Source organism: Amphibalanus amphitrite, unplaced genomic scaffold (assembly GCF_019059575.1).
Source record: "Amphibalanus amphitrite isolate SeventyFive unplaced genomic scaffold, NRLGWU_Aamphi_draft 000040F_arrow, whole genome shotgun sequence".
Lineage (NCBI taxonomy): Eukaryota > Metazoa > Arthropoda > Thecostraca > Balanomorpha > Balanidae > Amphibalanus > Amphibalanus amphitrite.
The window spans coordinates 125888-153015 of record NW_024881536.1 but is presented as its reverse complement, the minus strand read 5'-3'; the positions used below and the strand labels follow the sequence as shown (position 1 = coordinate 153015).

Below are 27128 nucleotides of genomic sequence, written 5' to 3'. Positions count from 1 at the left end.
CAAAAGCGTCTTCGCCGCCACAATGTTCGCGGCTGAGTTTGTCACTGTCATTCTTTGTCAATCTGACGACAGGCGTGACGCCTGAATTTCGTGTGCACTCTCAGGACCGGCGCCGGCTAGCCTCTGTGTCCGGTACTGGGTTCTGTCCGACGCCGTGTCCGGTACCGTGTTCTGTCCGGCGCCGGCTAGCCTCTGTGTCCGGTACCGTGTCCTGTCCGGCGCCGGCTAGCTCTGTGTCCGATACTGGGTTCTGTCCGGCGCCGACTAGCCTCTGTGTCCGGTACTGGGTTCTGTCCGGCGCCGGCTAGCTCTGTGTCCGGTACTGGGTCCTGTCCGGCGCCGACTGGCCTCTGTGTCCGGTACTGGGTCCTGTCCGGCGCCGACTAGCCTCTGTGTCCGGTACCGTGTCCTGTCCGGCGCCGACTGGTCTCTGTGTCCGGTACTGGGTTCTGTCCGGCGCCGGCTAGCTCTGTGTCCGGTACTGGGTTCTGTCCGGCGCCGGCTAGCTCTGTGTCCGGTACTGGGTTCTGTCCGGCGCCTACTGTCGGCCCGCTCTGCCCTGAAGGGGTGTGGTTCCCGACCCGCCGGGGCTGCGGGTGTCGGCGCCGCGCGGCGCTCTCGGCCCGCCGGGGCGAGCGTCCGACTGCGGCCGGCCGCGCGGCGCCCGCCCGCACCTCCGGCCGGCCTGTGTGACCCTGTGTGTGTGCGCGTGCTTTAGCTATCGGAGGCCGTTGCCGGCCCGCTCCGCCGTCCCCGCGCCGACCAGCGCCGGGCACCCCGCCGTCCCACCGGCCCGACGCTGGCCGGGCCGGGGCGCGGCGCCGCGTCCCCTCTGTGATCCAGCCGTGACCCGCGCTGACGGGCCCGGACCGCCCCCCCCCCGCCCCTGTCGGTCTGGGCGGCGCACAGCCCGGGTCGCGGCTGCAAAAATATCCCCTTCCCCCCCCCCCCCTGTACCGCCCGCGGCCGCCCCGCAGCGCCAACAGGCGGCGGCCGCGGCCGATTGGTGTGAATACATCTAGCGCTACAGCAGTCCAGCGTTTGCCACGCGTACCGTGATTTCTGAGGGTCAGAGAGGTGTCTGGGTCTTCAGCCCACCAAGTGCGTGACCAGAGGAAAGGATGACCTGAAAGTGAAGACCTAGATCAATGACAGACTGACTGGACTGAGGTTAGAGCATCAACCGAACAGTGTGGTTCGTTGGGTGGTTGAAAGCAAAGATTGCAATGTGTCTCTCTTATCCTGATGGTACCTACACTACAACACATTACAACACAGGAGTGGATCGCGTTTTTTTTTTTTTTGCAGGCATATTTTCAAAATTCCACAGGCAGGGAGAGGAAAGTGGGGCACGGAAAAGTATTGCATTTCACTACGGCACGATTTGGGGTGCAGGACTTTCTGTAAGCTATTTTTGGAGCAAACATACTTAAACAACGGCCACATTCACATAAAATGAGCGGAAATCCTTGAACACTGTCATAAATAATCAAAAGAAAGACTAAATACGAGGGTGCAAATAAATACATGGTATGAAAAGGCCACAGAGATACACAATCTCTGGGCACACAAAACATTCGCATTCGTCACTGATGGAGTAAAACGGCACTCAGTTTAACATCAAGGGCACACAAACACTATCAGAGCCAGGGCCAAAGCCAGTCTGCTGGGAACAGGTAGGTATGCTAACAGCTGGTTACCTTCGGTGGAAGCCCCACAAGTCACAGCTGCCCATCAACAGATCAGAGACTCCTAGCTCCCTGACTGGAGCCTCCTAACAGTAGGGGAGAGTGGGGCAAAGCGGCCACCCGGGGCAAAGCGGCCACCCATCGTTTTAGCCCTACATAGCTGGCGTCAGTTCCAATTTATGGTTTCCAATTATACTTCTCTTCATGGTCGTTCGAATGAGCCAGACCGGGGTTTCAGGCCCATCACCATTGTTCTGTGAAACACGGAAAAGCATTTCTAGCCAGGTTGCCAACTTTGTTTACAATTTTTAAATGTTATGCTATTCCATAACCGTTCGGAATTATTATAAGCGTTCTTGTCCATGCATTGCATGGTTATCGTACTTCTATTCTACCAATTTTAATGTTTTTTACCCCACTAATAGCTAAGCTGGAATATTTTTGTCTCGGGCGGTATGCGCGGGGCTAAGTGGCCGGGGCAAAGTGGCCACCCCCCCATTGGCCATAAGTTGCTTCCATCTGGATAAAAAACATTCATATTCAAATGTGTCGTCATGCATTCATCTTGGCCATTTTTCAGTTGCATGAGTTACCAAATAATGCAATTAAATGTTTATTTTCATGAAAATCCTTTCTTTGTTTACCTACAGGTGGAAGATGATAAAGTAAACATCCATCCTCGCTTAACCTTGTCACTATCAAATACCCTAGTCGTACACGAGGCAACTATTTTGTTTCTCATATCGGGACATGAGAAGACGCCGGTGGCCGCTTTGCCCCAGGGTATGGGGCAAAGTGGCCAATATGCATAGGTTTAAAGTTTTGTCAATATCTTTCATATGAGAACGCCTTTGGAAATAAAACGCAGTTGAAATAAAAGGCAACTTAATAGGGATCACATTGGTATAGAAAGAATCTTTCCAAGTTTAAAAATCAAGCGTTGGCATCGTGAGAAGCGTTAGGGTGGCCGCTTTGCCCCACTCTCCCCTAATATCACTTGAGTGCCTCCAGCGGTCTACCGGACGACGGGCATCTTACCACGCTTTCCCGTCACGTCCAACGTGAGACACTGAAAGAATAGCCATCTCACTGCGGAAGGCACTGGCAGGACGGCGATCGGCGGGGAGCTCGGCGGTGTCACGGCGCCTGGCGCTCCGGTTTGACGCAGCGGCACGCTCGCCGCTGGGCGTCCCGGTACGACTTGCAGCCGAGCGCCAACGTGCCGGTGTACAGAAGCTTGGAGGCGCCCTTACACGCTGGAACGGGACGGATAGGGCGGTCAGGAACGGCGTGTTCACATCGTCAGAAAATTTATGAAACGATCCTGCCGACATCGCAGATCGGCATGCCGAAGCACCAACAGAGTTCTACAGATACCTGCTTGAAGGCTTACTATGAGACTTACAGAAAAATAAATGACAAAGGTGCATGGAAAGTCACGCCATCCGTGATCAGCGACCACTCCGCTGGACCATGCCCTTTGAATCGATACCTTTTTGTGCCAGCTTGTCGAGTCGTTTCTTCTCGCGGTCGCAGACGGCGTAGAGGCAGCGTTTGAAGGCGAGGTCGCAGAAGTCGCGGTCCGATCCACACGTGTCGTAGCAGAGGTCGTGCGCGTCACAGCAGTCCGAGAGCTGCTCCACGGGCAGACTCTCCGTGTCCCACTGAAACGGGACCGGCGGCCGAGGGTGAAACGGGCAGCTGACGGCTGGTGGCGGGGGTCAAACAGGCAGCTCACAGCCGGCGGGGGGTCAAAGGGGCAGCTCACATCCCCGGGGAGGGTTCAAATGGGCAGCTCAGGCCAGAACAATTCACTGTTCAATGGAGTTTGTGTTTGTCAGCTTACATAAAATGGCATTGTTCAGAGAATTAGTTGCACTTCCGAATCATTACATTCTTACAATCACTGCTGACTTTCAATAGCAGATTCGATTGTTATAAGCTTGTTTCAAAAACATTGTATGTTTTTCTGTTCAAGCATTACAGGTCTACAATTTGAATTTGTAGACCTGTAATGCTTGCACAGAAAAGCATAGAAAATAGCACAGTTCAATGCATTCACATAGCCAGCTCTCCCCACAAACATCTTGTACAGACTGCTCAGTAACCCAACATTGTGTCTCTCCACTAGACTGTTCAAGTGATCCAATACCCTCTCGGCACTAGAGTCACTAGTCAGAGTGCTCTGTAGTCTGTGATTCCATTATCTGCCAAATATCACATAACTGAGAAAAGTTGTGTGATGTGCATTGATAAATTCCTCACACATGGTCAAGAGCAGAAAGCTGTAGTGGAGGATTTATCACTTGTTCATAACTGTGCTCAGATGCATATTAGCTGGAGCTTTAAACTTCTGTGTAGCCTGATACCAAACTGCATCAGTATGTGTATATCTGCTGGACAGTGTGCTCACATACCTTGACCCCCAGGCTCCCACAGCCATCTGATGAGGGGATGTAGTCAGTGTTGTTTACTGGCACATAACCTGTAACCAAAGTAAGAATGCTCCAGCATTTTTGAACATACTAATTGAGTATATTTCATGAACCCATTGCAATTACACATGATTGTGACTTGGACTGGGACTGGGAGTCAACAGCATCCACTAAAAACATTTAAGAAAATTCATTTTGCATTTAAACAACATTCCAGAAACACACATAGATGGCTGAATATCTTGTTATTAACACATGTTACACAAAGCATGTAAATGTAAAAAAATGTAAAAAACGTAAAAAAACGCTTATGTAAATGTAATATAAAATAAAATGTAAATGTAAAAAACTCTTACCCAAATTACACTTGAATTCACAGTCCTCGTCAATTGTTGAATCAACAAATTCTTGAATGAAATTCCATGCATCCATTACTTTGATTGCACCATTTCCAATATCATTTAAAAAGGAGCCTACATCTTGAACTGCCTCTTGTAAAGTATCAAAAAACGTAACCCCATTAGCCCCACCGAAAATAATTGCACAAACCACCATATGTCGCACACAGGACATACTTCAATTTGGCCTCATATAACTGGTTTAGGTTATTGCTGGTTTTGTTTTAGCTCAGCGTGCCACAGTATTTTTCCCCAAACAATATCAATATACCGGGCTTTCCGACAAAATATCCAGGGACAATTCTAACCAGCATATCACATTTGTTGTTATTTTTTTTTTTTTTTTTTTACTCCCTAACCTAAGCACCGCAGTACTTTTTTTTTTTTTTTTTTGCTCGGTCGGCCTAGTGCCATACCCGAGCAGGGGGCAGTTACTCCGGCAATTTTCGCCGGGCAGCAAGTCTTACGTTAAACCGGTTTATGTGAACCCGGTAGCAAAAACAACGTGGGATCCTATCTTAATGTGGAATCAAAGCTAAGGGAGGTACTTACGTGTATAGCCAAAGAGCCGAGATGTCTGGAGTCGCAAACACAACAGTGGGAATGACTTTTATTAACAATACATAATAGACATAAACACTTGTGAGCTGGTGTCAGTGTAATGGAGCCGGGAAGCTTTCATCGCACTGACAGAAGGTATAAGACCTTCTAGGCTCCAGCCCCCCGGCGGGGCCTTGTTGTGGGGTGTAATGGTCGGGAGAAAAAGTCCTAAATAATAAAAAACCCGACGCCTAACGCAAAGGGCAAAAACCTCGCACCTAAGCCAAAACGGCGCGAGGGAAAAAGCCCTGTAACCGCGATTAATTAATGTGTGAGTTTGGGGGTGAGCCGGGAGACGAGGGCTCTGATTAGCGTTTTAGGGGCGGCAGCCGCGGCCCTAACACGCTAAAGGCTCTTGATGATCCGAGCGTCGGCGAGAAAGACGAACAGAAGGTCGTGGATATCCGGATGAGTGTCGCCCAGGAGAGTCGGAAGGTCGAGAGAGAGTCCATGTGTGTTAATGTATTGTACTATATGTCTGCGGTGTTGGTGTAGGTGTGGGCAATGGAGGAGGAAGTGTGAGATGGTGTAGCGTGGGTGGTCGCGGCAGTGGTGACATATGGGTGGAGGTGCTCTGTCCAGGATGTAGTTGTGGGTGAGTTGTGTGTGGCCGAGCCGGAGCCTGGCTAGGACTCTCTCTTTGATCCTTGTGTTTTGATGGGAAGAGTAGAAATGGCAAAGTTTCGGTTTAATGGAGAAGAGATGTGGTGTATGATCATCTATCCAGCATTTTTGGCGGTATCTCTGGAAGGCACGGAAGAGCGAAGACAGAAAATCCGGAAGGGGGAGAGCGAGATGATTTCGAGATGGGAGATGAAGACCTTCTTTGGCTAGCTTGTCCGCTTTTTCATTCCCCTGTATTCCAACGTGGGACGGAATCCACAGGAGAATGACGTGTTTGTTTTCATCGGTAAAGCCAATAATCATCTTTTTTATTTTATAAACGATTTCGTTTTTTTTCCATTTTTCTGTGAGCTATTGCCTTTACCGATGAAGCTGAGTCTGTGCAGATCACAGCCTTTTCTATGTTTTTCGATGAGACATATTTGAGTGCTGAGTGAATGGCTATCAACTCAGCACTAAATATGCTATGGTCGTCGTGTAGCCTACTTGTTTTGTTATGATGGTCAGATGTGACAGCGGCTGCCGTCCTCCCGTCACAAACTGAACCATCTGTATATATGTATGCATAGTCTTTATGTTCTTCTTTATGCTCATAGAAAAGTTGAATGCTTTCTTCTTTTGTGACTTTTGATTTTGCCTCTGCGTACAGGAATGCAATATTCTCTATGGCTGGCAGAAAGAAAGAAGAGATGGGTGGCCGATGAAAAATAGATGGAAAATCCAACTGGAAATCACTGAGTGTCCTTTCTATGCGATAGGCGATTATCGGGTATTTGAGTTGGGCCGTTGTGGGAGGGTCGTCCGTATATCGATTGGAGACAATGCGGTGCGAAGGCGAATAAGGGGACAAGAAAGTGCGCGCATAGAAGCGAAGGAGTTGGAGTTTACGGCGGTGAGAGAGAAGAGCAATATTACATTCTGCGTGGAGAGCCTTGATATTTGTGGTGCATTGGGCTCCTGTAACTATACGCAGGGCCTTATTTTGTATAACTTGAAGTGATTCGATCTGATTAGAAGCTATATCATCAAATAGAAAACTGTTGTAATCCAGGATAGGACGGATTAGGGAAGTGTATAGGTTAAGGAGGGTGCTGCGATCAGCACCCCAATCCTTTCCTGCTATACACTTAAGTATGTTGAGGCGCCTAGTGCAACGCATTTTAACGTCTTCAAAGTGATGTTTAAAGGAGAGTCTACTATCTAGTGTGATGCCGAGGTATTTGAACGTTTTAACGTATTTGATAGTTTGGTTCTTTACTTTAAGTTCGGTATCAAATTTAAAACGGGACTTATGGGAGAATATAAGTGCTACTGTTTTGCTGGGCGACAAGACTAGGCCCCATTTATCGCACCAGCTATGAATATCCTCCATTGCGTTTTGAACGGAGGCAAAAGCCGAGTCAATGTTTCTTCGCGTTACCCAAATGGCCACATCATCGGCAAAAATAGAATGCTTAAGGCTACTAGGTGGGTTTTGAAAAAGGTCGTTAATCATAATAAGGAAGAGGGTTGGGGAGAGGACACTGCCCTGAGGGAGGCCGTGATCCTGATTAAGATTGGGAGAAAATGTGTTACCGCATCGTACGTTAAATGTTCTATCTTTGAGGAAATTAGAGATACCGATTCTACCCATGCCGCTCACATTCAGCTTCAAATCTCGAACTCCCTGGTAACCTGCTATCGCTTGTTGAGATTCATGAAATGCGAGCTTTCGTATCTTCTGGTACTGAACATTTTTCATTTGCTCCATTATTTCTAGTCCTTTTAGGCCGAACGCCGAGCGGAGGTAGGGGGCTTGGGTATTTTCGGTATTTTCTGGGTATTTCCCCGACCCCCGTTCCGGATTCGTTAGATAAACAACATAATTGCATGTTGGATTGCAACATAGACCAGGAACTTCTGTAAGGCTCCTTATTTTTAAAGCATTTGAATTTGAAATTTTACCTTCCTATGTCATCATCATCATCATCATAGTTTATTAGGCACCAAAGTTGGCAAGAAAGTAAGAAAAAAAAGGCACACACAAAACATCACACAAAGCATGACAGTGGGTGAGCAGGGGCCACACATTGATGTCGCAGGCGACACTCACTCCCGCTCCGGGCATGTCAATAGCCGGAGCAGGCGGCGAGATACTTGGTCCCGGCGACTCATCAGGAAGGCAAGCGAGTCAGCTAGGCCATCGGGAGCCCGTTGGGGGTAGATACGGTCGCTGCACGGCCGCCCTGCTGCCACCCCGAGGAGTGCAGAAAGGTTGCAGTCACACATCTCATGAAGCTGTATCAGTAATGAGCCCACTAGCTCAGTCGGGCACATAGCCAGCTTGGTGATTCCTGACAGCAGCGCCTGCTGCAGCCGGTGCTCTGAGCGCATCGCATCTTTCAAAGTGCGGAAACACGCTGCCCGCAGCAGTTCATGTGCTGGTTGGATGTCGGCAGCAGCGAGAAGCGCCGAATGGTGGGCGGAGCGAGGCAGGCCAAGAACCACCTTGATGGAAGTCGCTTGAGCGGAACAGAGGATCGTCATGTCCCTTGCATTGAGCGGGGCGGCCACGCAGCCATATGTGAGCGCCGGTTGAATGATAGTCTTCCACAAGAAGCACTTGTCGGCTGGGCAGAGGCCGGACGTCAGCATACCAGCAGGCGCGAGACCGTACAGGCTGGCACGAGCTCGAGACGCGCGGTGCTGGACGTGTGGCGCCGCAGATAAACTCCCATCCAGTACGACACCGAGGTGCTCGGACTGCTGGCGGGTGGAGAGCTGCTGGCCCGACAGGCTCCATCTTGGCACTTCGGATAGAAGCTCGGCGCCGAAGACCATGCAGTGGCTTTTGGTGCGGACGGGCTCCGGGTGGACGAACTCCAGCCTCCAGGTCTTCGCAAAGTCATCAACCACATCTAGTAGAGTGCTGAGGTTTCTGGCATTGGTGGACAGGAGTAGCAGATCATCGGCATAGCAGACAGCTGGCACGTGGTGACCATATAGGTCAGCACCGAGATCGCTTACGTCCAAGGCGGCTACGAGCGGGTGTAGGTAGGCGTTGGCTAGGATAGGCGAGAGAATAGCACCTTGCCTGGTGCCCCGGCGGATCCTGAATGAGTCGGATATGGCACCGTCAAAGGCAATGTGAGCCTGAAGTCGGCGGTACCAGGCAAGCATGAGCAGCCATGAGTTCGGACGAAGGTGTTGCGCCAGACGGTGGAATAGCCCGTCATGCCAGATCTTATCAAAACACTTCCTGGCGTCCAAGTTTGCCGCGTAAACTGGCAGATCTCGTTGTCGGCACCACTGAATGGTCTCGAGGGCCAATATGGATGCTTCGCTGGTGCCTCGCTGTTTCACGAATCCCAGCTGAAGGTCGTGCGGACAGAAACTGGCCTCAAGTTCATCCAGCAACAGCATCTCCAGCAGCTTCGACGTGCACGATGTCAGGCTAATAGGCCGGTAGTTGTCCAGATTGTTTGGATCAAGCTGGGATTTCTTCAGAAGAGGCACTACCACGCTCTCTGCAAATGTGGCCGGCACATTGCACGAAGACAAACAGGCCGATAGAAGCTGGGCCAGTGCCGATAGCAGGGGAGGAGAACAGCCATAGATGAGGTGTTCCGCCGTCACGCCGTCCGCACCCGGTACCTTGCGCAGAGGGAGGCGGCGCAACAGGTCGGCAACTTGACTCACGGTGACCGTCCGAGTGGTGGCCAGAGTGGAATAGCGTCGCGCCCTTTCTTCGACTGCAGCAGCAATCTGAGCCTGCTCAGAGTCTAGCAGGGAGGGCTCGTCCGCGTGCACCGCCTCGAAATGTCTTCCGAACTCGCTGGCAGTGCGACCACCCCCAGGAGGGAGAGGGCCGCGCCGAGAGCGCTGAACCCGTCGCCAGAAGGCGTTGGTGTTCCCATTGCGCTTGAGTTGGTGCAACAGACGGGCCTCTTGCTGCACGGGGGCTAAGGCTGCTGTGCGGCGAGCTTTCCGGTACTCTCTTCTAGCTGACTGGTAGCAGGAGTAGACCGTCGAATGAAGAGGTCGACCACAGCTGGTCCAGACATGGAGCCAGAAGCGTACTCGGTCACGTGCAGCTGCTGTGGCAGGGGTCCACCATGGTTTTGGCCGGCGCCGCTGTTTAACACAGCCTGCCTCTCTAGCGGCGGCGAGCAGGCAGCGGGATATTGTTGAGTCCAGCGCATCGAGCGAGGTGCCACAACTAGGGAGTTGAGTCACGAGCATGCCGGTAAGAATATGCTTGTAGTCTTCTAATCTGTCGACGCGGTCCCAGCAAAGTAGATCGGAATCAGGCACAGGAGTGGCCCGAGAGATGGCGCGGTGCGTCGTCTCCGTTGGAGCTGCAGTTGCCACCAACAGCCGACAGACGAGCGGCTGGTGCGGGCTGAGGTTTTCTGGATGTGGAGGCAGAATCTGGCAGCCAGCTACGCGCGGTAGCAGGGAAAACGGTACAGCGATATGGTCGATGTGACTCTTGCAGTCGGCGCGTGCGTATGTGAAATTCACCTGCTGGGGGAATAGAAATTCTGCAGCCACAAGTTCGTACTGGTCGAGCAGCTGCTGCATGGCGACACTGTGCCGAGTGAACCCTCGAAGTCGTTGCCACAGAGGCGGACGTGAAGTTGCTGGGAGACGCGGTAGTGCACAGTTGAAGTCACCGGCTACAACCACCGGAGCAGAGGGACGCAGCGCCATGATTAGAGCGTCCAGCTTGGCAATAACACTGTCGTACTCCTCCGAGTTACCGGCTTGCCCGTCCCAGTACGGCATGTAGCAGCCAATGACGGTCAGCACCGGGCGTCCATCCATCAGCACCGTTACACCGCACAGGCGGGGGTCGTCACAGCTGCAGGATTTGAAGGTCAGTCCGGGTCGGCGGCGACATACGAGAGCAAGGCCTCCGCGTCTTCTGCCCTCACCCACGCCGGGAGGCACCTCCATTGCGAATGACTGGAACACCAGTAGTTCACTGTGTCCAGCAGAAGTGAAAATTCTTGGTGCGTAAACCTCCTCCGCTCGAGACAGCCAGCTTTCTGACAATACTAATATATCGCAGAGTGGCAGAACATATTCATCGATATATTTGAACGCTGACAGCAGACCCTCGCAGTTGTAGGCACCGATGGCGATGGTCGCGTTTTCGGGCAGTTCGCGATTAGCGACGCCGCGGCTGGGGTACCGTGCCGCCGAGCCGTGGCCAGCTGTTGTCGTCTCTGGAGTCCCAGGAGGCAGGTGCGCTGCCAACGTTTCGATGCCGCGTTCGGGCATGGCCACGCGCATAGGTCCACTCGCCGTGCTCGTGAGAGTAGCCTGTAGTGGGCGCTGCGTCCCACTGAGTGCGGTTAGCGGCGGGCTGCTCGGTGGGTTGGTGCGGACCTGGATGACTGGACTGGTGCGTCGCGGCTGTGTAGTGGCTGGCTTGGACAGGAGTGGCAGGGACTCGAAATCTCCTTCGTCGCCGTCCGTTGTTATCGGCTTTAGGACGCACGCTGAGTCCCGTCGGCCATCGCGCAGAGTTCATGACGGCATCCGATCGAGACTCGGCGGTCTCGAACATGAAGGCCGCTCCTGGAGCCGACGGGCCGTCTGCAGGCAGACGGCGGAAACTGTATACGTCTCCAGCCACCGACTGTACTAGGCCACGCACGGAGCTATCAGACGCGTCGGGGCGAAAACCCCAAACAATGAACTTTTTCTTTGCCGGCTGCTGGGTCACTCCTGGGGATAAGACCAAGTCAGAGGCCGCCCCAGCGCCCGTCACAGCGGCGAGTTCAGCTGGGCGCTGATTATCCGACCTTGGCGCGTTCAGCTGCCGGCTCGCGGTGGAGCCGTGGGTAACTGTTGGCGGAGGCGGAAGGTGTGCTGGTGGGTACTGCGCCCGTCGTGTATCTGTCGCTGGCAGAACCCCAAAATCCCGTCTGGCAAAGCGCTCGTCCCCGCCCAATTCATCGTCATTTTCAGAATCAGAGTCGCCAGCTCGCCAGTGGATTCTGTCTGCGATGGCTTTACCGAGGGCAACGAGGTCAATGGCAGCGGCGATATCCTGGGCGGCCGGCGGGCTCGCCTGGCTCACCTGGGCGTCCGGTGGGCTCACCTGGGCGGTCGGTGGGCTCACCTGGGCGGTCAGTGGGCTCGCCTGGGTCGCCTGGGCGGCCGGTGGGCTCGCCTGGGTCACCTGGGCGGCCGATGGGCTCGCCTGACTGCTCACCTGGGCGGCCGGCGGGCTCGCATGGGACATCTGGGCGGCCGGCGGGCTCGCCTGGCTCACCTGGGCGGCCGGTGGGCTCGCCTGACTGCTCACCTGGGCGGCCGGCGGGCTCGCATGGGACATCTGGGCGGCCGGCGGGCTCGCCTGGCTCACCTGGGCGGCCGGCGGATTCGCCCGCTTTACGTGTGTATTGGTAACCAGATGGTTATATGTCTCTGACCGGTTCGATGACTGGTGGTCCAGCATATCGCGCAGTAGGTCCTCCAGCTGGTCAATCCTGGCGTCCCGATCAGCACACGCACGCTGCAGGTCGTACAGCTGCTCTTCAAGCCGCTGGACTTGGACTCGCTGGGCATCGGCGGCGGCAGCACGACGACGAAGGTCCTCAAGCTCTCTGTCCATTCGTAACTGCGAATCGATTACAGAACGCAGAGAAGCCTCCACGGCGGCTGCGTTAACCAGACCTGGCGGTGGTTCGGCGGCGGAACCCGGCGGCGGCAGCGGAGGCCGGCCACCGGGCTTCAAGACGGCAGAATCGACGCGGCGAGTGAGAAGGCGCTGCGCTGCAGAGTAACCGAGCTCCCAGCAGTCGTCGGCCAGGGCGGTGACGTTACCCGCCTGGCGGTTACGCAGCGGACGCCCAGCAGTGGCTGGGATCCCTGACGTAAGGGCGCCGTGAAGCTTACCGCGCAGAGCACGCAGATCACACTCTCCCAAGCTGGCTAGAAAACATCGCACTTCCGCAGGACTGAAGCGGCCGGAGAAGATTGTCTCGCTACGGACCAGCAACTCTATCTTCTCGGCGGAAGAGGCGTCAGCTGGAAACAGCTCCTCCAGTTGCATGTGTTGACTCGGAGCGACGGGTGGCTGCTCCCGCTCCGGGCTGCTGACCGCTGCAGCTGCCATCACCAGCTCCGAGCTGCTTACCGTTGTAGCTGCCACTTCCGGCTCCGGGCTGCTGGCCGCTGTAGCTGCCACCTCCGACAAAGTATCTGATGTGTCAGCGGTGTCGTCCATGTTAGCTTCCAGTGGCCTACAATATCTGTATCCGGCCGTGATATGCCCGACTGTAGAGTACCACGCTCAGCTTGCAGAATATTCGTATAATATATTTCAAGCGGTCAGATTGCACTTCGGTATGTTTTTTAAATCTTCAGGCTGAAGGACCGATTTATAATTGTAGTATCCCAATGTCGTGGTTGGCCACGTCACAACGTCACGTTTTTCGCTGAGAACGAAATCTGGGCTCGGAGGATCAGAGCCCTGATCGGCGGCCGGCTAGTACTCTTGCCCGCGCTCACATACGTGCACGTTACCCCGGCAACGGGCTATTGACCAATGAGAAGCGAGAAAAGTGTTACGTCACTGCGATTTTTCATATACCTGTGCCCCCCAGACGTGACGTAGTGTGCTCGCGTGCGTGCAGGGTCTCTGCGATCGAAAAAGAGCGCTAGCAGCGCGCCACTCGACGCCGCAATTGTCAAAAGCGGCGTGTTAGTATGCTTTATTATGAATGATGTGTGTAAAAGTGAGTTTTTATGTTGTTTATTTGGAGGAAATGGTTGGAATAAATTAGGTTATTTTTATTTCTGTTGATTGGAGTTTTTATTCAAAAGATTTCGGTCTATACCATTAATATTTACTGAAAATACCTTCGCTTGAATAAATTGCAGATATTTGGCAACTGAAGAGTTAGGTAAGCCTAAATGATATGTAAAAAGGTAAGAGACACCCTGATTATCATTTGAGAAACGAAAATATATGAATTTTCCTTATAAGACTCGCTCAATATGCTACTCCGCGGTTTATGCCCCGAGGGTGTCCGAGGGTTCCCGTTAGTTTGTCGTTGGCCCTCGGCTCGCGCGCGAGCCGACGTCACCGCCTGTGACGTCGGCTCGCGAAATACGTCATACCCTGCACACAAAATAGCCGGCTGCCGAACAGCGCTCAGTTGTCCTCTGGCAGCGTGGCAAACATGACGCAAATTCAGATCAATCCATGGACTCACCCTCGACTCACCTAGATCAAAAGACGCAATAATCTTGGCGAATTCAGAGAATCAAGTCATGAAATATTTAACCACGTATAGAATAAGACTTGGCGCATCGACTGAGCGATGAAACGTCACGGAACTCGTGAAATGTGAAGAATACAAGATAACTATGCGCGGAGCCGCCGTCAAGCCGACCAAACGGCTCTGCGCCTGCGCAGAGCCATTTGGTCGCCTATGTGTAGAGCCTATGTGCCAGCGTCTTGTTAATTAATATTTTGCCTTTTCACGATATTAGGAATGAGCCAATGGCAAAGCTCTAAATTGAAATGCAAACAGGAGCAGGACTTCTTGGCCATGTTTCATGGCTGCTGCTGGCACGTTGCAAGCAGTATCAGCACACGTTGGTGGCAAATTTGGTTTCCACAGAGACATAGGTACCTAAACAAGCTTGGACGCTCCAACATCAAGTGACTCGATTTTTCTCACAGTCAATGACAATCCAAAATCAAGTGACTCGACCAAGGCTATATGAGACTTGACCACAGACTATGACGTCAGCTTGTGAAATGCGCTGGCAGCATGCCAGCAGAGGGCGTGAAACACTGCCCTTGCTTTCAGTGATGATAAGGGTGGCTGGTAGGTTAGGACAGCCTGAACTAAAAGCAGGTTCTAGCAAAGCTGCTGTCTGCTTTTTCCACTAAACACACCAGTCCCTATAAGGTGTCAGGCCATGGTTTGACAAAATTTTGTCTTAGTCCTTATTGGTCATAATGTCTACTACGGTGTTTGAGAGCAAGATTTTGAGAGGGCCCTTGAAGGCCAAATGCTTTTTTAGAGGGTCTTTATTGCACCAATCCAAAGGGTTCAACTTGTTCAAGCCTGTGAATTGTGAAATATGGCTGTGACACCTGAATGTGCTCACAGCCTCACACCATTCACATTGTGGTAACTTATATTTATTTCAAAAGACTGATAGCCATATTAGCTTGTGAAGATAAGTTGAGAATAAAACTTCACCTGTCATTGATAAAATAGTGTTGACTAATTCTGTTCACAATATCTCTGGTTTTCAGGAAACTGAATAATCAGAAGTTTGACTGAGTGGAAGAAGTGCACAACTTTGCCATTTAAAAATGTCAAAGTACTTTCATGGAAACATGCTGTAAGTACCTACTGAGACATGTCCATGATTTTTTTTCTTGCTTCTTCAGTTTATTTTGCTTTCAAGCGACTGGTTCTCTGTATCTATTCATAGTTAGCTCACAAATTCCTTTTCTTCAGTTGGTGCTAAATGTAAGCATACATTGTGTCACTCTTATTGTGCTCCTTTTTACATTTTCCTAGCTTCACTTTTTTACCATGTTGTTTTTATCACAAACACTGTATTACGCAGCAATGACCAACCACTCCGTCAATCTGACAGTCCTGCTCACCGTATCTCCCCAGGCTGCGGCGGCTGGCTGCCCGCGGCTACCACCAGGGCGGCGCCACCCGCGCCATCGACAAGGTGGTGATCGCCAACCGGGGCGAGATCGCCTGTCGCATCATGCGCACGGCGCGCCGGCTGGGAGTGCGCACCGTGGCGGTGTACTCGGACGCCGACCGGAACGCCCTGCACGTGGCCATGGTACGGGCGAGAGCGGAGAGGGGTGGGGAGGACACTGGGCAGGGCTGAGGAGGACAAGCATGGACATTGGACCGGTGCTGTCTGTGTTTGTTGAAGTAGAACGTTACTCTTTTCCGCGTTCGTGCGTGAGTTTACGACATATCTCTTTATTTGTTTTATGTTGTGAAAGTCGCTGGCTATGAATCGAACGCGATCACTACATATCGATATTGTCGATATTGAGTCGCACTAATTCGCCAGTATCTAACCGCTCCCCAGTCCCCACCGCTCGTTCAGGCCACTAACCGCTTCCCACCTCTCGGTCAGGCCTGTAACCGCTGCCCCCCCCCCCCCTCCCCGTCAGGCTGACAAGGCGTACCATATCGGCACCACTCCCCCTCCTCCCCACCAGGCTGACGAGGCGTACCATATCGGCGCGGCGGCCGCTAACCGCTCCCCTCCTCCCCGTCAGGCTGACGAGGCGTACCATATCGGCGCGGCGGCCTCCCAGGAGTCGTACCTGCGCGCCGACCGGATCCTGGGCGTGGCGCGCCGCAGCGGCGCCCAGGCCGTCCACCCGGGCTACGGATTCCTCTCCGAGAACACAGAGTTCGCCGAGGCGTGCCAGGCGGCCGGCGTGACGTTTGTCGGACCACCGGCCTCCGCCATCAGAGATATGGGCATCAAAAGGTACGAGGTCGGTCAGAGACATGGGCATCAAAAGGTACGGGGGACCATCAGTCCATCAGAGACATGGGCATCAAAAGGTACCGGGGATTATCAGAGACATGGGAATCAAACAGTACGGGGGACCATCAGAGACATGGACATGAAAAGGTACGGGGCCGTCCGACATCAGAGACATGGGCATCAAAAGGTACGGGGGACCATCAGAGACATGGGCATCAAAAGGTACGGGGGACCATCAGAGACATGGGCATCAAAAGGTACGGGACCGTCCGCCATCAGAGACATGGGCATCAAAAGGTACGGGGCAGTCCGACATCGAGACATGGGCATCAAAAGGTACGGGGGACCATCTAGACATGGGCATCAAAAGGTACGGGGGACCATCAGAGACATGGGCATCAAAAGGTACGGGGGACCATCAGAGACATGGGCATGAAAAGGTACGGGGCCGTCCGACATCGAGACATGGGCATCAAAAGGTACGAGGTCGGTCGGAGACATGGGCATCAAAAGGTGCGGGGGACCATCAGAGGCATGGGCGATGGGCATCAAAAGGTACTGAGTGACCATCAGAGACATAGGCATCAAAAGATAGGGGACCGAATTTGACGGGATCTCCAAATAATGGCGGGGAGTGGGTTCTAAGAGGAGATCGTCGGAAGGTAAAATGGCTAGTGAGACAGTTGATGCGGAATCGATGGAGAAATGACTGCTACTCCGGAAGGCCACCGTTGACCGTTCACAAGTGAAAGGAATGTAGGAACATTCACTAGGCGGGCTTATACCCTACACCTTTATACGATACATATGTCGAAAGATGCATTTATAATTACGAAAGTGGGAGGTAATAGAGGGGCTCAGTTTATTACTGGTGTCATGCCGATACTAGTATTCTCTACGGTGTGTTGCTAACGGACATACGAGGATATATTTAATGGAAATGTGTCGACTTCCGAGCAATACCGCTGATTGTCACTTACCGTATACCGTCCGCCCGCTCGCAGCACGTCCAAGAAGATAATGTCGGCGGCCGGTGTGCCCGTGATCGGCGGCTATCACGGCGAGGATCAGAGCGACGAGCGGCTGCTGGCAGAGGCCGACGCCATCGGCTTCCCAGTCATGATCAAAGCGGTCCGCGGCGGCGGCGGCAAGGTACGGTCACGTGCCGAGAGGGTGCAGGGAAGTGTGGTGTGAAGGCCGGGAGAGCAGGAGGGGAGACAGTGGAGAATAGAAAGGGTAAAAATAGGGAGGGCTTGAGTTAAAGTCTGCCTTTCATGGGATAGTAGGTACGTTTGACAATTTGATATTGTATGTCGATATAACAAATGCTGTTCTCGTCGATTTATATTTGAGGAGCGACTGAGGTCAAATTCTCCCTGGGACGAACTCCACCTCTGCGTCAGGGCTCCGTAGGTAATAATGCCTATCTTGCGAGCGATGAAGGGCGCCTGTTATGTTGAATGAAGTTGCACTAATGTGTATCGGGTTATTCAGTTTAGATGTCTGCTCCCATGACGTGCTCTAAGTGACGCTGGCTCCCGCTTTTGGCAGGGTATGCGCATCGCCTCTACCCGTGACGAATTCCACGCCCAGCTCGAGTCGGCCCGGCGAGAGGCTACCAAGGCGTTCGGAGACCAGGTAAGTCCGTCGTGCGGCAGGGCGAGGGCGCTAACCTCCGGTAGTCTGCAAATTCGTGTGATTCAAACGCAAACTGTACTATGCGAAATCATGCTTTCGGTGAGCAAGTCGTGGTGCTTGCCATTATGAAAATGTCGACCTGAATTGTGATGCCCAGCTAACCCGGCGATCAGCATGGCAAGCATTTGCCGGGGTCACACACCGGCTCGATACCGACCCCCGATCCCCCGGTGTCCCGCTGGTCAGCTGACCCCCCCCCCCCCCTCCCCCGCCGACCTCTGTCAGGTGATGCTGGTGGAAAAGTTTGTCGTCGACCCGCGCCACGTTGAGGTGCAGGTGTTTGGCGACCAGCACGGGAACTACGTGTACCTGCACGAGCGAGACTGCAGCGTCCAGCGGCGACACCAGAAGATCATCGAGGAAGCCCCCGCGGTGAGCCAGAGGCTAGAGAACGTATGATCCCTGCACTGTTTAATTGTGTTATAGGCTACGACATGTCTAATGTGCATTCATAATACGCACCTCTTGAACTCGAACTTGAACTAAACTCGAATTAGTACGCACCTTTTGAACATTTAACTCAGCTGCATGATGGTAAATTGTCTCTATTTGCTTGAGTTTTATACCGGTTTTCGGAAATATTTGTCGCGAAACGGCATACTATTTAATGTCCCTTTCACCATGAGTGTCCCCTCCCCGTCCCCATTCTGGCAGCTAGTCTGACCAAGCCCTCCCCTCGGCTAGTCTGACCAAGCCCCCTCTCCCCCCCCCCCCCCAGCCGGGTCTGTCAGCGGAGGTGCGCCGCGAGCTCGGAGAGGCGGCGGTACGCGCCGCCCGTGCCGTCAGCTACGTGGGCGCCGGCACCGTGGAGTTTATCCTGGACGCCGAGCACAAGTTCTACTTTATGGAGATGAACACACGTCTGCAGGTGGAGCATCCCGTGACCGAGATGATCACCGGCACTGACCTGGTCGAGTGGCAGCTGAGGGTCAGTACCAGGGGAGGGAGAGGGTGCTGCGGGGGAGCTGAGGGTCAGTACCAGGGGAGGGGAGGGACGGGGCAGATGATGGTCAGCTGTGTGAGGAGAGGCAGGGTATTGCGAGGAACTGAGGGTCGGGGGGGGGGGGACGGACTAGGACCGCTCAAGATCACACCACAAAGTATTGTACCGTGAGACTGATTTTACTGAAATATGGGGGATTACCTGGTAGTGACAGAATGACGTAGTGGGCTGGGCTTATGTGCTACTAAGCAGCCACTCTCCGGCCTCAGGTGGCGGCCGGTGGGCGGCGGCCGCTGCTGTCTTGTTCCCCTCCTTCTGAGTTTTGACCTCCCGTCTCCTGCGGCTGGTGGCGTCTGCCGCTGCTCCCCTGTTCTCTGACTGACCCTTTACCTCTGCCCTTAGGTGGCGGCCGGCGAGCGTCTGCCGCTGCAGCAGGAGCAGATCCCCCTCCTGGGCCACTCGTTTGAGGCGCGTGTGTACGCCGAGGACCCGCGCGCCGGCTTCATGCCCGGCGCCGGACCGCTGCTGCACCTGAGCGCGCCGCCGGCAGACCAACACGTCAGGGTCGAGACAGGTGCGGCGCCGGGCGGGCAGGGACACGTCCTGGGGTGGCCGTCAGACTGGCTGTGCGTCAGAATAGTCGCTCTTGGAAGCCGAACGCAAGATTTTAAACTTCATAAATGCCTGCCACTCGGTTTGCGAGCATTTTGAGTTGACAGCATGCCTTTCCACCCCCAAAATTTAAAGAACGAAATGCTTCAATTTGAATTTAATGGCGCGTGCGATGTTATCAGCCAACCCGTGTGTGGCCTTTGAAGCGCTCCGGTTACATCTACCCGTCGTTCACTGATCCCCCCCCCCTCCCCTCCTCCCGGACAGGTGTACGTCAGGGCGACGAGGTGTCTGTCCACTATGACCCGATGATCGCCAAACTGGTGGTCTGGGCAGAGGACCGTGACTTGGCACTGCGCAAACTCAAACGCTGCCTCGCCCAGTACGCGGTAAGTGACCATTGGGTGGCTCTTAATGGGACCCACCGTTTTCATAAGGAATGCGGGAACGGCCGCTCCTTTGGGTTGGGTAACGGTGGGGCATGTGTGAGCGACTCGCTGGAATGTCGCGAACCGTTGAGGATATTTTTCAGAGTTGCTCATCATTTTGAATTGATATCACATACATACTCTTGATGCTCGTGCATTTATGGAATTTCGGACAAGGACCGAAATTCTCCGCTTCCTTCTAGAGCATCTGTCGCACTTTTAGCGTCGTGTTTTATGCCTCGCCTGTGGCGTATGCCTAGGAGTGCTTGTCTGAGATATATTCATGGCTAACCCGGCCTCTATGGGGACTTGTGATCCGGATCAGGGGAAATTGAATAGTTGATCCGGTATAATTAAACGGTATATGGAAATACAAGTAAAGGATAAGGTGATTATATGAATAAGCCACTTTAACTTGTAGCTTGTAACGGGGACTGGGGAGTATGAAAAAAATATACGATTAGAATTTGGTACTTCGGATCACGAGTGCCTGTGGAATGAATGTACGTGGTCATATGCTCGCACGCAGCTCCCGGAACACACGTTTACCGAACGCTCGGTATTTGGGTCGGGAAGGCACGCACTATCTGTCACTCACCCACCGGTCGCTGGCAATGTGGGACGGAGTGGCGACGGCCCTGGCAGGTCGGACAATGTCCAGACTCCAGCCAGAGGCATCTACGAGTAAAGCCAGCAGTGAGTGCGCGTAAGCAAGGCCACATAGCCCTGACGATCGGCTCTCAGAGACTGGCGCTTCCATCAGCGATGGAAATACGGCAGTGGTAGGAACGTGTTTGAAAATGTGTTTTATCTTGCGTGATTTATATTTCTGTCATGGGTACCTGTGGCTTGAACGCTCCTTTCCACATTGCAATTGTCACATATTTGGATATATTCTCACAAACAAGGGAATCTGCGAAAAACATGTGAACACTTGTTGCTGAAAGTTACAGTCATGATAAGCTCATCCTAAACGTGAGTTCGAGCCAGGAGTGCCGTAACACACCGGGCCAACGTGAGCCGGGTGCTCCGCCGTCTCTTGGTGTGCTGTGCCGGTCCTGTGTGCTCCCCGGTACTCAGAACAGCGGCTTACGGGGCTCGCAGCGTACAGCCGCCACCGAGCCCTGGCGGCAGTCGCTGATGCCGATGCGGGGCCGCCCGAGGCGCGACACGCACTCCTGTAGAGCGCTCTCGCTGCCGGCACAGTTGAGCGACACCTTCCAGACGCGCTGTCGGCTGACGGCGTCCGCGCGCACCACCTCGCCGCCGCCCCGGTCCAGGCTGCGACACAGCACGCGCGCCTCCTGCGGACCCCAGCTGTCGGCACACACCTGCCACCACTCGAAGTCGTCGCCGCCCCAGTCGGGCCCGACGGCCTGCACGCGGCCCTCGTCGCACGAGGCACCGCCCACCAGTCGGTACCGGTAGCCGCCGGCCACCGAGGGGAAGCAGACGCGCTCGGCGCAGCGGCGCGGCCGGCCGCTGCAGGTCAGGGTGGGGCTGGTGGCCGTGCAGTCGCCGCTCAGCTGGCACGGGTCGCCCTCGGCCGCCGCCGGGCGGCACGTACTGTTGGAGAAGTTCCAGGTACCGGCCGGACACGCGCAGACACCGCCGCTGCAGACGGCGCCGTCCGTGAGCCGGCAGTCGAGGGTGTCGGTGCAGGCGGCGCCGAGCGCGGCCGCCTGTCGCTCGCCCAGTGTCAGTCCGGTGAGCCGGCGCAGCAGGTCGCCCTGGGACCGCTGCAGGGCCGCCAGGTCGGCCACGGCGTCCTCCAGGGCCGAGAGCCGGTCGCCGAGCCGCTCCAGCTGGTCGGCGCCGGCCCGGGAGGCGGCTCCGGCCAGGCAGACTAGTAGCAGCACGGTCAGACGCGACATGGTGGCGGGGGACCCGTACCGCCGACGGACAGAGTCGGAATGAGAGTCTGGCCGCGGCGAACGCCGCTGGAACCGGCTCCAAACGCCACCGGGCGCGCCATTGTATATGTTCGTTGTAGTTTGTATAAAACGTCCTACACAACGCTGATACAGCGGTCCAGATGGCCACATCAGAGGTCAAGGTCAGTCTTCAAATGTGCGTGGATCATCTTAACGACTTCGGAAGCTGATTTGGCTGGTGGATCGATGGCTGTTTTCGAAAGGCGCAACGAATGGTGGGACTGCCCGTTGGTGTGTGTAATATATAGGCGTATATACGTAAGTGTGTGGACTGTGGATATGTGTGGCAGCCAGTGCTTTTGGGCTGTTGTTTGCATTTTTCTAGCTTGTCATATCCTAATATGGTCTCGGCGCCCCAGCCCCGTCTCTAGTAAGTTGAGTAAACAGCTGATTGAAATACGATGAAAACAACACACTTACTTATATGAGCCTTATGTATGCAGGGGCCTACGCAGTGGCTCTTATAAATTGTTTTCTGTAAACCCAGCGCGATTATGCCAATTCTGTTTATGTCATTCACAGGTAAACCCAGGTCGATTTTACCCTGCTGAGTTTGTCCTCTATCACGGAAACCGTAGACGTCTTGGTAATGTTTCAACATTTACGGCAAGATTCGTGTCAACCCTTGTGCAATGTGCTTTGTGCACTGACGTTCGCCGTTCGCATGTTCAGTATCCATGTCCACACTGTTAGGTAAGACCGCCTGTCATGTTTTCAGATAGTGGGCCTGAACACGAACATCAACTTCCTGCTGGACCTGGCGTCCCACCCGGAGTTTGTGGCGGGCAAGGTGGATACCGAGTTCATTCCGCGCCACTACGACCAGCTGTTCCCCACAGAGACGGTCTCGGACGCCACCCTCTGCCAGGTGAGGCACGCGGCGGGAAGGGAGAGGTGGTGATTAACTTCACCAGTGGGGTGTGCTGAAACGGTGCATATGAAAAGCAATAGCGGAGTAAGTGATGGAAATAACTAGCTGACTGCGAGCTGACTAAAGGAACTTGAACTGCTTGTCTGCTTCATTTTCTATGTTATTGGATTGATTTATGTTCAGAAAATTTAGAGTGAACTCAGCGTTCCCCGACACCGCCGTCCCGCACCTCTCTGACGTGGTTCTCCTTTCTGCCGGCAGGCGGCGCTGGCGCTGCTGCTGGACGAGCAGCGGCAGACGCTGCGCGCGGCGCTGCTGTCGCGCGACCCGTTCTCGCCGTACTGCAGCCAGTCGGGGGTGCGGCTCAACCACCGGCTGCGGCGACAGGTGGCGCTGACTGCTGCTGACGGCACAGTGCACACGGTGGCAGTCCGCAGCGACGGCGAGGGCCGGCACACCATGACTGTGGGCGACAGAGAGTACCAGGTACAGTGGGAGACAGGGAGTACCAGGTACAGTACGGGGCGGCACATCATGGCTGTGGGCGACAGGGAGTACCAGGTACGGTACCGGGGAGGGATGGTACGCCATGACTGTGGGCGACAGGAAGTACCAGGTACAGTAGCGGGACTGTGGGGGATAGAGTACCAGGTACAGTACCGGCACTGTGGGCGATAGAGTCCTAGGTACGGTACCGGGACTGTAGGCGATAGAGTACCAGGTACAGTACCGGGACTGTGGGGGATGGAGAGTACCAGGTACAGTACCGGGACTGGGAGACGGAGTACCAGGTACAGTACCGGGACTGTAGGCGATAGAGTACCAGGTACAGTACCGGGACTGTGGGTGTGGGCGATAGAGTACCAGTTACAGTTATACCGGGACTGTGGGTGTGGGCGATAGAGTACCTACTAGGTCATAGCACAGCGGTGCAGTACGGGAAAGTGACGGAATCAGGTGTGCAGTTTGTGAAGTGTGTGCAGAATTCCAGCGTCGTTTGTGGTATATCCGGCATTCGAATGTCGTTTCCCCCTTGGTGGCTGTCTTCAGTGTTAAGTTGTCATCCAGTGGTGCCTACTGGCGTGTTATCAGCAAAGTGTACTGTTAGCTATTAGCTACTGTTTTTAGATATTAAGACGCAAAAGCTGTTCATTATTCACTATCATGACTAGCACTGTATTTGCATATCTTGAAAACGTCTCCCTTCCCTCGCTACAGCTAAGCTGCGACCTCTGATCCCCAGGTATATGACCTCTGAGCCCTGACCTGTGATGAGCCGGTATCTGGTAGTCTGTCGAAGCGGGACGGTGTCCTCACCCTCACCCCTGACCTGTGACCCCTGACCTCTGACCTGTGACCGGCAGGTGTCCGGCAGTCTGACGGAGCAAGACGGCGTCCTCACCCTGACCTCAGATGTGTCGGGAGAGGTGACCCACGTACAGGTGGTGCCACAGGCAGACGCCGTCCACGTCTTCACTGAGGTTAGTGCCGGCTCTAGAGAGAAAACGGCTCTAATGCGCAATGGGAGGAGTTTATTAGGTAATGTTCAGATAAGTGGATGTTTTGACCGAATTCCATTTTTTTTTTTTGCTGAGCTGACGCAAATTGATTTTTTTTTGCACGGATTGTTAGTCATACCACGTAACTATGGCAATTTCCAAGCCAATCCCAATTCCAATCGAATGTGAATCAATGGTGAATTCACGATTGATTTCTCATCCCGTCCGCTGCCCCTGTCTCTCTCCCGTCATCAGGAAGGTGTGTGCAGCCTGTGGCTGTGAGCGCAGTTCTCCGGTGTATAGTCGACTACAGAATGATGTTCCACTTTTCACAGGCAATTATTTGCCTGGAGTGGTAGGCTGTGCCGCATCACACGGGCTGAGTTCACAGATTATAGCTTTGTCCCAATGCTCACAATCGACACGCTTAATTGCGTGATAAACGGCACAGCTTAGCGTTCCGGTCAACTGATAGCTTCTGAGGAGTGAAACATCATTCTGTAGTCGACTATACTGTATTCCCGGCACCGGGTACCCTTTTCAGTTGGGGAAACTACGAGGAGCCAAACAAAAATTGGATTAGCCAATCAGCGGCTGGAGTGGGCGGGGCGATAACCATATATGGTCATAAAATCAGACAACTTCATCTTTTCAATGAATTTTAGCATTCAAATGAAAAAATAAGGCATAAGAATGTTTTTTAACCACACAAGGCCTACACTCACCCGGTGCATAATTAACTGGCGGCTCTAAATCGCAGAGTTACAACGCAAGGTCAAACCGTGATTAGCAAATATGGCGGATTGAAACAGACGCGCCAAAAAATGTAAGCAGTACCGTGGTTTAAAAATGTCATTATTTTTATTATTTTGTTTATGGTTTTTCTAATTGTAGTTAAGTTATTATTTTAGAATGAAATATTTTTGTTCATTGTAATTAAATTAAATCTTTTAACAATTTTATTTCATAAAACCAATCCATTTATGGAATGGCCAGCTGATTGTGACGCCCAGAACCTGCAGAAAAGCCGTTTTCCTATCGCCATTTTCGAGTCAATTCGCCGAATTTAATCAAATCACACTAATTCCTAGTGAAAAATGGAAGCCTTTTCTCTCCAATAAGTGGACGCGATACCGCAAGTACCGGCTTGTTATACCGTTTTTCACCCTTACTAGCGGGGGCTGCATTTATGCCCATATATGGTCATCAAAAGTCCATTTATTGACCAATCCATTTTTTGACTTTCGCCTCGTAGTTTCCCCAACTGTTTTCTTCCCGAGACTGGTGCGCGCTCTGCGGCTGTTACCCCTGTCCCACCCCTTGTCCCCAGGCGGGTGTGCGCAGTCTCCGTCTGCCGGAGCCCAAGTTCCGGGCTGCCGGCGGCGCGGCGGCGGCCGGCGGGGACGCCGTGGCTCCCATGCCCGGTGTGGTGGAGAAGGTGATGGTGACGGACGGCGACACAGTCAAGGCCGGCGACCCGCTGGTCGTCATCATCGCCATGAAAATGGAGGTCAGTCGAGACTAGGGAAATGGGTGGCGGGAAGTAGTGACGTGGATGGCAGAAACTGGGTATGGCAGCTGCTATTGGGAAGTCTAGGTGGTAGAACGTGTGGGAGTGATGAAGCTTCCTTGTTTGCTTGATGGCTTAAAGGTGACAGCATCTTTGCGCTGTCCTATTTGAATGGACTAAATTTTTATTTCAAATGAGAGAGTAGGGTAGCGACTAGCGATGCACTCACATCCTCACCACCGCATCTTGATTAATTTTTATCATGAGTTGTCGCTGGTTCATATTACCACCATGGCAAGTCATAAGTATGTATTTCCCTTCGTTACTTGCAGACATGGACGTTGGAGGTGAATCCCCACTGACTGGCAGACTCATTGAAGTTATATTAGGGATCTTCCCCGCCGCCCATGGCTGCCCCCCGTGGTCCGTCTGCAATGTCTGACACGCCCCCCCCCCCCCGTCCACCGCTCACAGTACGTCATCAAAGCGCCGGCCGCCGGCGTCGTGGAGAAGGTCATGTACCGCGTGGGCGACAACGTGGCCAAGAACGCCCTGCTCGTGCACATGAAGTCGGACGAGGCCGAGGGAGGCGCCGCTGACGCGGAGGAGACGGACTAGAGCCGCCCTTCGTCGTCCGCCGTCCGCTGCCCGCAGTCGGGTCTAACGGTGGGTTAGAGCCGCGGTCCGCCGCTGCAGTGTGCACTCAGTGCAGTCTATTGCCTGGTCTGACGGTGGCTTAGAACGTCTTCCCGCCGCTCGCAGTCTGACAGTGGTTAGAGTCATGGCTGCCCGCTGTTTGCCATCCTCGGTCTGGTCTGATTGTGGGCTCACTGGGACGACCCCCGCGGCTCGGTCCAAGACAGATCACCGCCACTGTTCAGAGGTCGACAGTCTGAGGTCGAAAAAGTCAAGCCTTTTTATAGTATGCTTGCACTCATTTCTGGACGACTGGACGCCGAGAACGTTAGGAACCTTATTAGCAGTCTGGCAGCTCAAAACTCCCAGCTCTCCTCAAAGCCCTGTGCCCTTCTCAGTGAAGTATTCGAACAGACGTGAAGCCACAAGTTTTGGAGAAAAATGTACGCTTGGATGGGCTACTAGAGAGGCGGCTCTGCGGCTGGTCGTCAGCCAGGCGCGACGCTGAGGTCCACCCACAGCCTGGGTTCTCTGTGCTCCTAATCGGGAGGTCTTACTCCCACCGCCCCGACCCGCCGTGTGGCCAGATATGCGACAGAACGTTAGGCGGTGCTGGGTTGTGAAATAAGTGGCCAGAAGACTCGTGTGATTATTAGTGTACCTATATTGTTGTGTAATAATGTGTCTTTAAAGACGTTTGGTACGTGATGGTTTACATAGGGAAAGTGCAATACATGGTCGAGACTGAGAGTTTACGC

The 27128-nt window shown here is 53.6% G+C and overlaps 2 protein-coding genes across 4 annotated transcripts; one reads left to right on the top strand and one right to left on the bottom strand.

The window, feature by feature from the left end:
- Positions 1-2655: 2655 nt before the first annotated feature.
- LOC122375247 (group XIIA secretory phospholipase A2-like) lies at positions 2656-4847 on the bottom strand. The gene is made up of 4 exons (XM_043354525.1): positions 4480-4847; positions 4106-4173; positions 3181-3352; positions 2656-2944 (listed from the first exon to the last, which is right to left on the bottom strand). Exons 1-4 carry the CDS (start codon positions 4694-4696, stop codon positions 2826-2828), a joined length of 576 nt encoding a protein of 191 aa, XP_043210460.1. The 5' UTR covers positions 4697-4847; the 3' UTR covers positions 2656-2825.
- An 8497-nt stretch (positions 4848-13344) lies between these two features.
- On the top strand, positions 13345-27120 carry LOC122375213 (methylcrotonoyl-CoA carboxylase subunit alpha, mitochondrial-like). 3 transcript variants are annotated; one of them, XM_043354480.1, is made up of 15 exons: positions 13345-13478; positions 15017-15105; positions 15390-15570; positions 16022-16239; positions 17244-17391; positions 17791-17877; positions 18163-18309; positions 18656-18865; positions 19283-19454; positions 19760-19881; positions 22573-22722; positions 22987-23211; positions 24090-24206; positions 25555-25734; positions 26209-27120. In XM_043354480.1, exons 2-15 carry the CDS (start codon positions 15077-15079, stop codon positions 26350-26352), a joined length of 2130 nt encoding a protein of 709 aa, XP_043210415.1. In that variant the 5' UTR covers positions 13345-13478; positions 15017-15076; the 3' UTR covers positions 26353-27120. The 3 variants fall into 3 exon arrangements, with proteins under 3 accessions (XP_043210415.1, XP_043210423.1, XP_043210431.1); XM_043354488.1 differs by having other exon boundaries at positions 13414-13671; XM_043354496.1 differs by lacking the exon at positions 13345-13478 and adding an exon at positions 14370-14579.
- Positions 27121-27128: the final 8 nt, after the last annotated feature.

Bases quoted from the DNA above. Each gene is read 5' to 3' on its own strand.
- LOC122375213 (XM_043354480.1), top strand. From the start codon at position 15,077: ATGTCAAAGTACTTTCATGGAAACATGCT. The intron at 19,882-22,572 runs GTAAGTGACCAT...TCATGTTTTCAG, and splicing joins GCTGCCTCGCCCAGTACGCG to ATAGTGGGCCTGAACACGAA. The intron at 24,207-25,554 runs GTTAGTGCCGGC...CCTTGTCCCCAG, and splicing joins CCGTCCACGTCTTCACTGAG to GCGGGTGTGCGCAGTCTCCG.
- LOC122375247 (XM_043354525.1), bottom strand. From the start codon at position 4,696: ATGTCCTGTGTGCGACATATGGTGGTTTGTGCAATTATTTTCGGTGGG. The intron at 4,174-4,479 runs GTAAGAGTTTTT...CTTTGGTTACAG, and splicing joins TGAATTCAAGTGTAATTTGG to GTTATGTGCCAGTAAACAAC. The intron at 2,945-3,180 runs GTATCGATTCAA...GTCCCGTTCCAG, and splicing joins CGACAAGCTGGCACAAAAAG to CGTGTAAGGGCGCCTCCAAG.